Source organism: Oryzias latipes, chromosome 15 (genome assembly GCF_002234675.1).
Source record: "Oryzias latipes chromosome 15, ASM223467v1".
Lineage (NCBI taxonomy): Eukaryota > Metazoa > Chordata > Actinopteri > Beloniformes > Adrianichthyidae > Oryzias > Oryzias latipes.
The window spans coordinates 10,794,326-10,810,098 of NC_019873.2; the positions used below are offsets into that span (position 1 = coordinate 10,794,326).

A 15,773-nucleotide genomic window follows, 5' to 3' on the forward strand; every position below is an offset into this window, starting at 1 on the left:
CATAGAGCAGACAGGTTTACTGGTTGTTTATCGTTACGGTACGGTTCAAATGTAGTACAAAAAGGGCGGGGCCTGTTCACACACACTCAAATATTATCAACACACCTGCTAGCTGCAAGAATGTCCACATGTCAAGATGTACACAAAACAGATAGTGTTCACAAACGCATACCTATGCCTTTAAACCAACTAGTGTGAAATCTTTCATTCATTCAATCATGCAAACTATTAGTGCAAAGGTGAGCTAACACCTGTGCTCAGGTGAGTGTTTATGTTCTTCTAAAATGGATGGTGGAATGAGAAAAGAAGGAGGAGGAGCGCCCAGCCACCCCCACACCCAGACCCCCGCCGCAGCAGCAGCGGCAGCCGGAATTCCCCCCACGCCATACGGGAACAGGCAGGGAACAACCGCCGCCCGGGCGACCAAGACCGCCACCCAGGCCAGGGCCAGCAGGACCCCCGCGAGGCCCCCAGAGCCAGAGAGCAGGGAGGCGCGGAGGGAAAGAGACTTTAAATTAAAGTAAAACAACACAATTAGTACCTTCAGCACATGTAAAAACGAGTTATCCAGTCTTACAGATTCAAGAAAATGTTCAGGAATTTTCTGAAGTTAATTTATTTCTGCTTTAGATTATATGTACATATTTTTACATTTCATTTGTTATATTTATATATTAGCACTTAATTTGTGATTGTTTGAACTTCTCATGGTAACTGAGCTTTTTCTTAACTCGTTATGGAATTCATTGGCACATATTTCAGCATTTAGTGCTACGTTCCTGTTCTGGACTAAAGCTTGAAAACAAAACCGTGTGACAAAAGATCTCTTCAATCATTGGTCAGGAATTCCGAGGGCAGGGCGAAATCACAAGAGACAGAAATTATGGACGTCTTGCGCTTTTAGTTCAGTAAAACTATATTTTCTTACAAGGTTTGAACGTCTGTATCAACGTTAGGCTCAACTCTTTTTACTCGCTTTTTTGGTCCAGTGGAGGCGTGCTGCAGGGCGGTTACCGGCATGAAGACTAAGAAGGTAGACTGATAAGTGTTTATTATTAATTTTATTTTACCAGGAAATTCCATTGAGACTGCATTTTTTTTTCAAGGAAGACCTACTCTGTTTATGATATATAGATTGTCAGGAAAACAGTGAGAAGCCATGTGTATCAAGTTAAAATTTATTTTGATATGCCTGAAGTGATCCAATCGCTTTTCAATGAGTTGCTGTGTTTCATGGTTGTGGTTTTATGGCATTTTTTAAAAGAGAATTCTACAAGGTAGCTTTTAGGATGACGTAACAACAGCGTCTTTCACGCGCATGCTGCATAGACAAGCATGTGAGAAGTGTTTTCAGCTGTGTTTAAATAAACGTTCTAAAATATTTACAGTTGATGCCTTTTTGTAACACGACAACCGTTAATTTATATTTTTCTGCAACTCATTTGTTGCTTCATTCCTACTCTGTTTATGTCGACAACGGTGGCCGTATTGGTTTAGTTCCTCTGCTTCGGAAACATTTTGTATTCAGACTAAGAAATCTCGGAGCGAACGGAAGCTCAGTCCGATTGGAAACAAACCGAGACCCCTTCCAAAGATGGTCAGAGAGCGGTTCCTGGTCTCGGGCCAGGGTCTGCTTGGTTATATTCAGGCTGAAGATTTGTTCTTAATTATCAGGAGAAAGAAACTATGTTTCCCCCTCAAGCTAACCAAATGTGTCCAGTGTGAATACACCCCAAGTTACATACATTTATGACGTACAGGTGATCTTGTCGAACAGTGCCCCTTCACCGCACACAGCCCCTTACTGACCATGCCCGAAGTGTGCAGGTGATACATAGGTGCCCAAAGGATGTCAACACTGGTCTCTTATTGTCTAATTTCCTTGTTTCTAACAGTCAGGCTGTAAGCCAGAAGCCTGCTTAACCATTGAACAGCACTATTGGGCTCCTTGCGTAGTGTGTAGCATTTGAGGGATTTTCACCTGCAGACAGCCGGTATCCACCCGTAAGGGCAGTTGTGAGGGAAACAAGTGCAGTGGCTACCCCACCTTAACTAAAGCCCCACACCCAACTGAGTGACTCTTCTGGTTGGAGCCAGATTAAAAATGTAAGGTAATTACTTCATCAAATTACTGCCAGTGGGTCCATAACAGAAGCAGCTTTAGCCAACACCGAAATGGAAGTTGAAAAAAAAGTTCCAGTTCCCTGAATCTTCACGTGTTAAGAGTACAATTTATTAAAAAAGAATTAGTAACCAGCCCATTAATTTGAGTTTATTGATTGAGATTAAAATAACCTTGTATTAAAATGAGACTGCACTCAAACTTGTCCTTTTGATTCACAGATGGTTGTCAAATCTTTCCCCGAACACAACCTGAAACACTGAAGAGGTGCGGTCCAACAAACAGTTTCATTGATGTCATAACTGGTCGAGATAGTGTCAAACACCAAGCTGAAAAACTAACTTCCAATGGACCAACCACTGGGCAGAACAATGGACACAAGTCCTGTCATTCCCAGATCCCAGCTTTTCTAGCGGAGGCACCAGTTGGTCATGGGTGGCTTCCGGAAATAACGTCAAACCGGATGAAAAGGAAGTCTTATGTTTAGCCTTTTAAAGGTTTACTATTGCATTATTTTATCTGCGCTGTTTTCTTTCATTGCGGATGAAGTCATTTAACAAGAAGAACTAAATTCCATGACAGAACACATCTGCTTATTCATTCTCTCTAACATAACATGAGTTAGCTTTTTTAAATCTGTGTCCATCCTCCAGTGAGGGCAGCTTTCCCACACACCCACACACAGACACACAAACACAGATCTCAGGCTTCTGGCTGGTGAGCTCAACAGAGCAGCAGGCTTTATATAACCCAGTTGGCCCTCAGACTCTGTTTGGGTTAACTGAGGACAGGAACACAGTCGGTACATGCTAACAGACAGCGATTACGCTGGAAAGCACACAGAAAGAAAAGCCTTCGCGTGCATGTACGCACACACACACACTGGGTTACTTGTTTGGGGGCACATGGGAACACGCTGCCTGCTATACACAGTCAAAGAGTGGAAACTAGGCTGGGACGGCCTGTTCACTACTGCCCTCTCAGCCAATCAGAGCTTAGTTCTGTTGCGCAACTCTCCAGGCTGTCGGCCAAAGTAACCTGCATGGACTGAGCTGCTGACTCTGTGTGTGGGTGTGTGTGTGTGTGTGTGTGTGCGTGTGTGTGTCTATGCATGAATGAGTGTGTGCATTATATACATCAATGTCAGATGTGGGAGCAAGCAAAGATATGTAAAATTCATCATGACGGTCAACTCTGAGTAAAAGCAACAAGATTTCCAATGTCGATGAGTTGCTATAGCAACCTGGTTTCAGAACTAAAGGCTTTGAACATTAGCAGAAGCCGGGTGGCATTTCAGCAGCTGCTTCCCTTAAAGCCATGATGTGTTACACCAACATAAGCTCTCCAATCCTAAAGTGAGCATTGGACTTCAACCAACAGCTAAAAAGTAAAGCTGGAAAAAAAGTCCTGGACTCTGTTTAACCAGAGTACATAATATTTAATACTTCATTATCACATATGGTGAACGAGAAAAAAAATTAGCCATCTAACAGAGATTCTGAAAACAGACAAAAAACCCAGAATACCATAGATATGGTGTTTGCTCTGGTATGCTTTCACACAAATAATGACATGAATCTGACAGGGCTATGGAAAAAAGTCCCAAAAAAAACAACACGCACAAAAAAGACTATCACCTTTACCTATTCACTTTGCAATGTTTACTTTTTTTATCACTTTCGTTAAGGGAGGGCCCAACGCATTGCCCCGTCCCAGAAGAGCGCCCACAGCCCCAGACGAGCACCCTACCACCACCCAGCAGTTTTGGGCATCCCCCCGCCCCGACCCCAGGTACGAGCCAGAACCCCCCAAGGGAGACCCGCCCCATGCTCCAGGCAGCCACCCACCCAGCTACAGTTGGGTAGCCGGGTGGGTGGCAGGGGCCAGCCGACCCCGTCCAGGAAGAGGGCACCCAGGGGAAGAGGGGGTCCACAAGAACATGGCCCGACCAGGCTCGCCCACAGTTGGAAATTTGGCGACGCCCAGCGCTCAGGGGCAGGGACCAGAACCCACGCCACAGGGACAAGGACACCCCCCGGCTCAGGTGTGATGTGATCCCCGGCTCTTGGCCTTGCCAGAGAGATAAGGGATCCATCTCCCTGCGTGTAGAGAGGGCTGCAGAAAGCCAGCACCCAGGGAACAGCAGTGAGCTTGTGACCTGCTGCTGATTGTAGTATCTACGTCACAACTATAAGCTTTTTTAAATGGCATTTTTTCATCTGCTCCTGATAAATAAAAAAAATACACAGAATTGCAATTTTAAGTTTATTTTTCTTTATATATGCTCTCCATCATCAGAATAATTTCACAAGAAAATGTTTAAAAAACAACAACACAATTTTCATCAAAGTGGGTCTTTAGTGGCCAAATTTTGATTGGTAAAGTCACAAATAGTCCTAGATTTTGTAAAAGAATTTCATTGAAACAGAGCTCTTTAATTAGTTTTACACAAAACAGAGCCCTGCATTTGATAAGTAGGTTGTTAGAGATGAGAACTAAAGAAATAATGCATGTGTTTTAACAGAAAAAGGAAACATTTTCTTTGGGTTTTCAGGCTCTTATCAAATTTAGTCTGTCTCCTTTTGCCTGTCTCCCTTGGTATGTAGAAAGATCAAGAAAAAAGTGTACCCAGGACACAGGAATGTCTCCTACTGGCTTCAGTTTAAATGGAAGTAAAAGTTTCTTTTTCGTATTAGGTTAGCCTGTTTTCCATTGAAATTAATCTTGACATCTGAATCTGCCTTTTGCCTTATGAATTATTCTGCTTTAGTACTCATTTTTAACCCAGCCTCAAGCAGGAAGAGAAATAGTTGCCCTTTAGTAATTAGTTTACAGAAGCTTTACAAATAGCAGATAAAGAACAAGGCACGAAACCATGTAGTTTAAAAAAAAACAGTTGCACCTATTTGGTTTTCTTTTTTATAACTTTTAGTCAAATTAACTGCATTATTGTTGTTGTAAGAATGTTTGAGAGTTATATTTGTAATGAGGTATTTGTGAGGTCTGACCCTGACTGATGATAACCTCTGACCTTAGAGGAAACCCATATGTGCTTATTCAGACCATATGAAGATGCAGAGTAGTAGATGAACTCTTTTAAAGTGCCTTCTGTGTGTGTGTGTGTGTGCGTGTGTGTTGAGTCAGTATAAAGAGATCCCTTTGTCCCCTAACCCCCTATGACTGAAAAGTGCTGAGATGGACAGAAGGACCCTGCACAGACACACAGCGAGGAAGAGGAGCCGAAATGGGACACTCTTACCTTCGACTCAGGTCAGCCACGTGTTCCTGAAGCCAACTGCTGCTGGCCGCTGAGGAGAGACACAACCTTTGAGTGTTGAAGACATCAGCTTTTTGGAAATCACAACAGAACACCCTCCTACTTGATCTGGAAAATAAGGCTGACCAAGTTTTCCACAACTTTTGAACTTCGGTTGAATTCTGATGCCCCTTGCATCTTTGGAGCAAACGAGCTGGTTTTGTTTTTCAAAGTAAAATCTGAAACATTTGAAAAAGCTCCTAGAGACTTCTGATTTCAGGATCTGGATTTTACTGAAGATACTGTGGGGGTTTTTCGGGGTTTTTTGTGTCCGACATTCAAATGTCTTGTAATTATTTCTATTTACAATGGAAAGAATATTAGGACTTCTTTATTAGAGTTAGTGTTGTAGTTTTACCCTCTTCCCCATGCATTACTGCTGCTTTACAAAAAGCAGTGAAAAGAGAAGGGTTGGGATTCCAAACACGGCCGACATGCTGATGTTTGTTTCAGGTGCAGTTTATGTACCACATCCATGAGACCTTTAATCATCTATTGCTTACTCATATGTCAACATCATGAATCCCCAATGGATTTCCTCTTCATTTTTTAAAGATATAGTGCAAGAAAAGTAAACAATGTAACTCTTTTCATAGTTTTTCTAGAAAGCTATTTGCACTATTTAATTTTTTTTGCCTTTTCTACAAGAGGAGTGTTGTAGTGTCAATGTTCTAGGGGGTGTAATGATTAAGTGACTTAATCGATGAATCCATTTATGTTTCTACGATTCTAACCGATTGAACTATTTGATTCAAATTGACCTACATCATTGTAAAATCATTTCAAAATGAAACGAATCAACTCAATTCAAATCGGAAAATCTTTTTTGCATTAAAGCACGGTAGGTTTATTTTACTATAACATAAAAATGGCCAACTGCATCACAGCGGACAACACACACGTGATGACAGCAAAACTGATCAGCCCATTATTCCAGTCCAATGTGTGGAAACACTTTGAATTTATTTGGATTTGACATCCATTTTTATCAATTTTTCATTTTTTATATATATTTAAACTTACACTTTGTTATCTTGGATGGAATCTGGAAAACCGCATCTGCACCGTTAACTATCCAGGTATTTATCTCTGATTTAAATTGGTTAAAATTTTGGCTAAAGATGTCCTGGATCAATGTTAGGTCAGTGAATTGGATTGTTCAAAATGAACCGATATCGCCCATGAATCACAAATTTTGATATAAATTGACTTGTTACATTGAATCTTTACATCCCTGGTAGAAACTGAGATTTCCAGCTTTTAACTAAACTGTCAGCTGCTCTCCTTTTCTCTTTTAGGATTGATGTGTTTGTTTGTTTTTCTGGCCAAAAGTTGCTTCGCAGATTATGAAGCAGCTGTCAAAGTCAGAAAATCATGAATAATTCCATAAAGAACTTTGGCTTGTTCCTCTTTACAGCTCTCTGCTTGTTCTGACTAAGACATTCTGCATGCAGAGCAGACACATGACGAAGCATAAAAACCCTCAAAACATAGAACTATCTGTTTTATATTATCTAAGCTTTCGCCAGTATTGTGCCAAAAAGATGACCTCATCATAGCCTCCCTTACTATTCTATACTTTTGGGTCAGCACTTTAAGCAAAGCAAAGAAAAAAAAAACACTATTTTTTAATGTCCCTGGGTCCAAATAACATTTAAGCTAATTTGTTTTGGCATTATTTTTCAATAAATCAATTATAAAAAAATTCTTCACACTTGTTGTTTACTTGTGTCCTCAAAGAATTGTTTTTTTTTTACAAAGATGCACATTTACAGATATAAACACAGCTTTGCAGTTTAAAGAACAACTTCCAACAATGCAAATCTGCAAATATAAATTGGAAGAAATCACTTATTTCGGATTTTATTTTTATTATTTTTGCTTGGAGGAAGGAAAAAAGAAAAATCAAAGACAAAAATAAGTAAAGAGTTCAAAAACACAGTTTGATTTTCAATTTTTAAAAAAGATGAGCGCTCTTGCTCAACTGCACGGTCCCACCTTTAATGTTTGGTGACAGCGAAAGGCCCTCAGGCTCAGCATCACATCTGAGTGTGCGTGCGCACATGTGTGTTTGTGAGTGTGTGTTTTGTTTGTTTTGCCAGCAGGCCGAGTCACTTTAAACAAACTTTTAATGGAAGTGATTTATTCATGACCTGCATGGAGGGAGTGTACGGAGCTGAACTGTGTGTGTTGCTGTGGTTTCTAACACCACCACTGCTTGGAACATGGTTGCATAATGCACTTTCAGCTTCGCTTGGTAGGAGAGGGAGTGTGTGTGTGTGTGTGTCCTCCTTTTCCAAAATGTCAGATGTTAAGTGTTGTTGAGATTTCTCTGAACGCACAAAATAAAACAGAGTTTCTGACTGACCTCACTTATCAGGGTGCTGTTCACAGAGGAGAGAAGGAGAGGAGGAAGCTCTATTTTAGTCTGAGATTTTTGTTGAAATTATAGAGCGTAAATAGCTGTGAATTTACAATGTTAAACAAAAAGGTGCATTTCATAAAATATTGCCTCCCATTTTACTGTCTAGATTTGATTCAGTAACAAGAAAAGGTATTTGAACCATTCTTCTTTATAAACATTTTCAAGTTCAGCAAAGTTTTCGGAATGTCTGGTGAGAAAGGCTCTCTTGATGTCATGCCACAGCATCTCAATTGGGTTGAGGTCAGAACTCTAGAAGACGTATTTTCTTCTGCTTATTAAATGTAACGACTTCAACATGTTCTTTTCATTGTTCTACCACAGATAAACATTGGAACACGTTTTCAGTTTAATTCATATAAAAATCCATGATATTCCAAAGGGTTCAAGTACCTTTTGTGCAACTATACCAGTAAAAATTGAAAATGTGAAAATTATATGTGTTCCTCCTTTTGCCAGGAGTCCTTTGAAAAGAGATTCATAATCCTAATGGGACATTTCGCGGGTAAATAAAGGTTTTTTTTAAAAATCCTAAAAATGAATAAATAAATAAAAATTCAACATCTACACCTGCCCACCATAATCTTTGAATATGAAACTGTTTCCATCTTAAGAGGCGCACCAGTTCACTTATCAAACACATCAAGCCAAAAGAGACCTTTCAACTAGCATCTTTGTGCTTATGCTGAACATTTTGATGACTTTAACAGATTTTGTCTTTATTTTGCATGAAAAGAATAAGCTCACATATAAAGTGAGCCATGTTTTAAAACTTTTTTTTTTGTAAAACCCACACTTAAAACAGGACAAGGAAACCTATGAGAGTGCCTTTGATTATTCAGGCAAAGAGGGCAGTGAACATTTTCAGCGGAACAATCCTGGTTTGCTGCTCAATAATGTCTGCAGGAAGGAATCCCATTTGATGGGGTGCTTTGAGTGCAGGGAAGGGCTCATGGTACCTTCAGAAACGTATGCGAAGGGTTTGTTCCTGACGGACATCAACGTGGAAAGATTGAAGAACAGAGCGACGAAGGTCCCAACCAAGAGGCGGCCGCTAAGGGGAGAAAAATGAAGAGTTTGTGGGACAAAGCATGAGCATGTGTGTGGAAGCACAAATAATCACAGCACTTCTTATTTTAAAACTGCTTTAAAACATGAAAAATATTGAACATCAATATGGAGGCGGGTATTAAATTGGTTTCTTTTAATAAAAGGTTAGTTAACAGCTGTGTTCATGTCCTTCCCTGATTCGAGAGCCGCTTACCCATAAGCCCTACTCTGTTTTGAACGGTCTTGCTCTATGTTGATTCACGGTAGACCCTTTCTGTACTTTTGGGGCCTGTACTTTATCTGTTCTGAACCTGGATAACAACGTGACCAGACTCCCAAGACCATAAAAGGTCAGAGAGCGTCATCTCAAATGCATCTAGTCATTTTCTGGAGACAGGCAAATGTGGATATTCTCCCTCCAAAACAAAAATGTAATAGAGCCGCCTAGAGCCTTTTTTGGCTGTCTTTTACCTTAATGACTTTGAAATTACCTCAGAGGTTGAGCAACACGGCCCCAGTACATTTACCTGCTTGATTTGGCAGCTTTGTTGAAAGACAGAAAAACAGGACCCAACAGCTCTACTACGGCCTTGCTATTCTTTACCGTTGTGTTAACTGTATCTGTATAAAAGACACCTGTCCACACCTTTAAAGAGTCAGACTGCAACCTCTTTATCATGACCAAGACCAAAGAGCTTTTGAAGTACACCAGGGACAAGACTGAACACCTGAACCAGACTGGGATGAACCAACCTACAATAAATAAGCGAACAGCTCGGTAAAAAGAGATCGACTGTCGAAGCGATTATTAGAAAATGAAAGAAACACAAGCTTACTGACAATCTCCCTTAAATGACATCAGATGACAAGTAATGTACAGTCGTGGCCAAAGGTTTTGAGAATTACATAAATATTGGAAATGAGAAAAGTTGCTGCTTAAGTTTTTTTTTTAATAGCAATTTGCATATACTCCAGAATGTTATGAAAAGTGATCAGATGAATTGCATTGTCCTTCTTTGCCATGAAAATGAACTTAATCCTGAAAAAAATCAATCAACTGCATTTTATTGCTGTCAATAAAGGACCTGCTGAGATCATTTTAGTAATCGTCTTGACAACTCAGGTGAGAATGTTGACAAGCACAAGGAGATCATTATGTCAGGCTGATTGGGTTAGAATGGCAGACTTGACATGTTCAACGGAGGGTGATGCTTGAAAACATTGTTAACCATGGTGACCTGCAAAGAAATGCGTGCAGTCATCATTGCGTTGCATAAAAATGGCTTCACAGGCAAGGGTATTGTAGCTACTAAGTTTGCACCTAAATCAAGAATTTATAGCATCATCAAGAACTTCTTGTTAAGAAGGCTTCCCGGCATCCAAGAAAGTCCAGCAAGTGCCAGGATGGTCTCCTAAAAAGGCCGACACTTGGGTCAAGATCAAAAGCCAGGAAGTGGAGACTTTCACAGATCATATCAACGCAGTGGACAAGAAAATCAAGTTCACCAGGGAAGACACAAAGGACAACACCCTAGCCTTTCTAGACTGTGCTGTGATCATTGGAGAGGACAGACAGCTCCAGGTTGAAGTGTACAGGAAGCCTACTCACACAGATCAGTACCTTTTATTTGACTCAAACCACCCTTTACAGCACAAACTAGGCGTCATCAGGACATTACAACACAGAGCCCAGGAGGTGCCTACAAGCTCTGACGGAAAGAAGAAGGAAGAGCAACATATCCACCAAGCCCTCCGAACCTGTGGATATCCCAAGTGGACATTCACCAGATCCCAACATACAGGAAAACAAGAAAAGAAGGAACAAGAACCGAAACGGAACGGTATTTCAATTCCGTATATCTCAGGCCTGTCTGAAAAACTTAAAAGGATTTTCAAACAACATAACATCCCAGTTCATCTCAAACCAGTCAATACCCTCAGACAAAAACTGGTTCATCCAAAGGACAAAATTCCCAGCTACAAACAGAGTAATGTTGTGTACTCTATCCACTGCAAAGAGAACTGCAATGAACAGTATATAGGAGAAACCAAACAACCTCTACACAAGCGGCTTTACCAACATCGCAGAGCCAACCCAAGTGGACCTGAGTCTGCAGTGCATCTCCACCTGAAGGCCACAAACCACTCTTTCGAAGACAGTGAAGTCCGAATTCTAGCCAGAGAGAAAGGATGGTTTGAGCGAGGAGTGAAAGAAGCCATCTTTGTCAAGAAGGATAAACCTTCTCTTAATAAGAATGGTGGTCTCAGGTTTATTCTTCCATCCATCTAGGGCAGTGTTTTGAAACCTAAACAAACCAAACCAGTTCCACCTGAGTCGTTAACCGCTGAAAGAGATGACCAACTTGGAGAGTGAGTCACTGGCTCCCCAACCCCCAGCTGAGGACAAAGGACTATTAACGACCCGAAACCATGTAGGCTAAGTGGACAATACCTCCAGTTTCAGGTCTGACTCCTCCCCCATGAACGCATATATATACCAGCTCTTAGACCAGCTAATTCAGAATCTAGGGCAAATCTCTTGTTTGACCTTCAAAGGACTTAAAACTAAATTATTTGTGTTGTGGGGGCTTGAGAGGTCTCTGAAAATGAAAGTACTGTTTTCAAAACATGGGACACAAAAGAACTTACAAGACCAGCGGTATTTAATACAACAATCATATGGGACAATCCATTTATAGGACTAAAACCGGTTCAGATAACAGGACTCGAAGAGCCGCTCAACAGTGAGCAAAAACAACCCTGCTCGCTCAAAAGAGAGATTAACAGAGAGGAGAATGATTGGGTCAGTCTTTCTGCCCAGCAGACACCTGTACCCCAGTCAGCAGCTGCCTCCTGTGCTGTCCAATCACATTAGACAAGAGGAGGAAAAGAAAAGAGTGACAGGGGTGAAAAGGGGAGAGATGTAATCCCACCACACATGACAGGTTTAAATCTCAGTGTTTTAGGTTATCAAATCCATCCTTAATCTGTTTTCTTATTGGGGAGAAACTAGTACCAGAGCATTTTTTTTTGTTTTTACAAAAGTTAAACATAACCTTTTGAATTAAAATATTTCTGCCAATAGCTATACATGTTTAAGCTTTAAATCCTGCTTATTTAAAAACAATAAAATTCTAATTTAAAACCAATTACAAAAACTCAACAACATTAATGGTTTCTCATTTCCACGTCCTCCTAGCTTGAGGAGAAGAGACTTTATGCTGGTCTTTCTTGGTGAGTGATGTGGTTTTGTTGCTTCAGTTATTGCCTCACTGTGTAGTTGAGGTAGTTTAACTCCTTGTGCTGGCACTAGTCTATTATTTAGATTATTGCAACAGATGTAACAGGCTTGTAAATCTCCTTAATGAAGCCTCTCCACATGCTGATTGAGGGGAATTAATATCAGTCACCAATAACTCACTTTTCAGTCTTTGCCTCTTTGTCTTTGGTACATTTCTGACATTGAGCTTAGATGGTTGTAAGTAGTATTTGTTGCAAAGATTAGCTGTTAACCATATTGATATGAATTGGTAAGACTGAGGCGAATGATTCACGTGTGGCGACCCCTAAAGAGAGCAATTGAAAAGCAGAAAAGACTAAGAACTGAGCTCAGAGTTAGAATACTCAATTTAAATTAAGGGAGAAAGATCCAAGAGAACACAACTGGAAACAGGGCTGTGATAAGCAAAAACCAGAAATTTAATTTAAATATGTTTGACCTCATACAGTTTAGAATTCTATTTTTTTAATCATGCAATTTGTTTTTTATTTTGGTAGCAGACCCAGCAATCCATTGTCAACCTTTTTAAACACGCTTTTCCGCGGTTCTTGCCAAAAAAAATGTTGCATGACACTGCACCCATCTGATATGTAATTTTGTTTTTTGTTGGAATGACCCAGTTGCTTTACTGCGCTGTTCTGACTGCAGCTGGGACTGTTCTGATGTGTCTTTGTGCGTGTAGACACACCACAAAAACATCCCTTCTGTTAATTTGACAGTGTATTGCGGGATTTAGTGTGTGGAGAGATCATACTTACGTGTGAACCTCAGGCTGCTCCATGAAGCGCTCCACGCTAACAAAACACAAACAAACACAGTAAACAAAAGTGGTCAGGTGGGACTATGGACAATGGTAAATTAATCAGTAGACAAGAAGCAAAAAATATAGTAACAGAACAGGACAAACTCCACAAACATTTAGGAGTTTATGTTGCTCTGCTGCTTCACTGACCCATATACAGTGAGGTCAATAAGTATTTGATCACCCTGTGATTTAGCAAGTTTTCCCACTTAGAAAACATGGAGGGGTCTAAAATTTTCATCAAATGTGCATTTCCACACTGAGAGACAGAATCTGAAGAAACATTCAGAAATCACATTGTACGATTTTTTTAAACAATTTATTTGTATATTACTGTGACAAATAGGTATTTGATCACTTGAGTTAAACAACTTTAATATTTGGTACAGAAGCCTTTGTTAACAATTACAGAGGTCAAACGGTTCCTGTAGTTTTTCACTAGGTTTCTACACACTGCAGCAGGGATTTTGGCCCACTCCTCCATACAGATCTTCTCTAGATCTGTCAGGGTTCGGGGCTGTCGCTGAGCAACACGGAGTTTCAGCTCCCTCCAAATATTCTCTATTGGATTTAGGTCTGGAGACTGGCTAGGCCACTCCAGAACCTTGATATGCTTCTTACAGAGCCACTCCTTGGTTTTCTTGGCTGTGTGCTTCGGGTCATTGTCATGCTGAAAGACCCAGCCACAACCCATCTTCAACGCTCTGACTGAAGTAAGGAGGTTTTTGCCCAATATCTCACAATACAGAGCCCCGTTCATCCTCTCCTTAATACAGTGCAGTCGTCCTGTCCCCTGTGCAGAAAAACACCCCCAGAGCATGATGCTTCCACACCGTGCTTCACTGTAGGTATGGTGTTCTTGGGATGATGCTCCTCCTACTTCCTCCTCCAAACACGCCAAATGGAGTTAAGACCAAAAAGTTCTTGTTTGGTCTCATCTGACCACAAGACTTTCTCCCATGACTCCTCTGGATCATCAAGATGGTCATTGGCAAACTTCAGACGGGCCTTGACATGGGCTGACTTCAGCAGGGGAACCTTCCGTGCGATACATGATTTTAAACCATGACGTTTTAATGTATTACTTATAGTAGCCGTGGAAACGGTGGTCCCAGCTCTCTTCAGGTCATTGACCAGCTCCTCCCGTGTAGTCCTGGGCTGATTCTTCACCTTCCTTAGCCTCATCGATACCCCACGAGGTGAGATCTTGTGAGGGGCCCCAGTCCGAGGGACATTGTCAGTCATCATTAGCCTCTTCCATTTTCTGTCAATTGATCGAACAGTTGTTCTCTTCTCACCAAGCCTTATTGGCAATTGCCCCATAGCCAATTCCAGCTTTGTGAAGGTCTACAATTTTGTCTCTTGTGTCTTTTGACAGCTCTTTGGTTTTGTCCATGTTGGTAGTTAGACTTCTGACTGGTTGTGGGGGGCACAGGTGCCTTTATGCAAGCTAACCACCTCAAACAGGTGCCACTCATTTAGAATCATGAGCAGAGTGGAGTTGGACTATTTAAAAGCAGAACAGCAGGTCTTTTCTGGTCAGAAATCTATCTGATAATTTGATTTTGAAATGGTTTATTTCAAGCAATCAAATAGGAATAATACACAAAAATAATACAATCATCAGTTAAACATTCATACAATAACTAATCAAACTTTGGATAATTAGACATATTAATAAATATTGCTTGAAAGGGAGCGATCAAATACTTACTTGTCACAGTAATATACAAATAAATTGTTTAAAAAATTGTACAACGTGATTTCTGAATGCTTCTTCAGATTCTGTCTCTCACTGTGGAAATGCAACTATGATGAAAATTTTAGACCCCTCCATGTTTTCTAAGTGGGAGAACTTGCTAAATCACAGGGTGATCAAATACTTATTGACCTCACTGTATGACACTAAGCATGGACTAAAACTTGAAGACCATGCATAAAATTAAGGATCTTTAGCTGCATTCATTAAATTTAAAACCAGAAAACCAGAGACCAGAACAGAGCTTGATGTCACAAAGAAAAGCTCTGACCACCACATTCAAGATGGCGAGCTGTCTGATCACCGTCACATGATGGTTGGAATATAAACTTTCCTGACTACAAACCTGTTTCCCCATTTTTCTACTCATCTTCTCAAACTTCAATTACACAGCATTATATGGACTTATAATGTTATAATATTCCCTTGCAAACAGATGAAGAAAAACCTGACTGTTGACATTTGTTCAAGATTTCTTCAGGTTTTTATTTGGTTTAATAATTGGTGATTATTATTGGTTTCTGTCAGTAATCACTGATATAAACTATTTCATTTATTCATCCGTGATTTATCACTGCAGTGTCGTTATTAAAAACATTGTTCTCACATAAGAACTAAAACATACAATCCAAAAATAATAATAAATATATTGGCACATTTCCCTGTACGTTTAAAGGAAATCAACCCCCTTGTATTGTAGAGTTTGGTTTTTTTTCACATCATCACATACAGCCAATAGTGTCTTTATATGTTATAATAATATGTACACCGTGGTCACATCTGACCAAAGAACCAAAATATGAATAAACGCTTTTCTGTGTCTAGACTGCTGGTTGGTACAACCAAACTCTAAGCTAACATATAAATTAAACAACTCATTTGATTGTGTTTGTTTCTTTGGGAGTCAGAGGGGATGTACACACCTCTCCTTCAGGATGAACAGAGCGCCCAGCTGGATGAGAACCGTGGAAGCAAACACGGCCAAAACCTCCAGCCTTTCAAACCTGAAGAAAACAAAACAG

General features: G+C 40.4%; 1 protein-coding gene across 2 annotated transcripts in view; it reads right to left on the minus strand.

The window, feature by feature from the left end:
- Positions 1–15,773, minus strand: part of slc30a6 (solute carrier family 30 member 6) — a 79,164-nt gene that overhangs the window by 17,383 nt on the left and 46,008 nt on the right. For both annotated transcript variants that reach the window (XM_023963160.1, XM_023963159.1), the window contains exons 7-10: positions 15,675–15,755; positions 12,949–12,984; positions 8,820–8,914; positions 5,382–5,430 (exon numbers count right to left, since the gene is read on the minus strand). In XM_023963160.1, the coding sequence (XP_023818928.1) occupies positions 5,382–5,430; positions 8,820–8,914; positions 12,949–12,984; positions 15,675–15,755 (261 nt within the window). The remainder of the gene's footprint in view (positions 1–5,381; positions 5,431–8,819; positions 8,915–12,948; positions 12,985–15,674; positions 15,756–15,773) is intronic.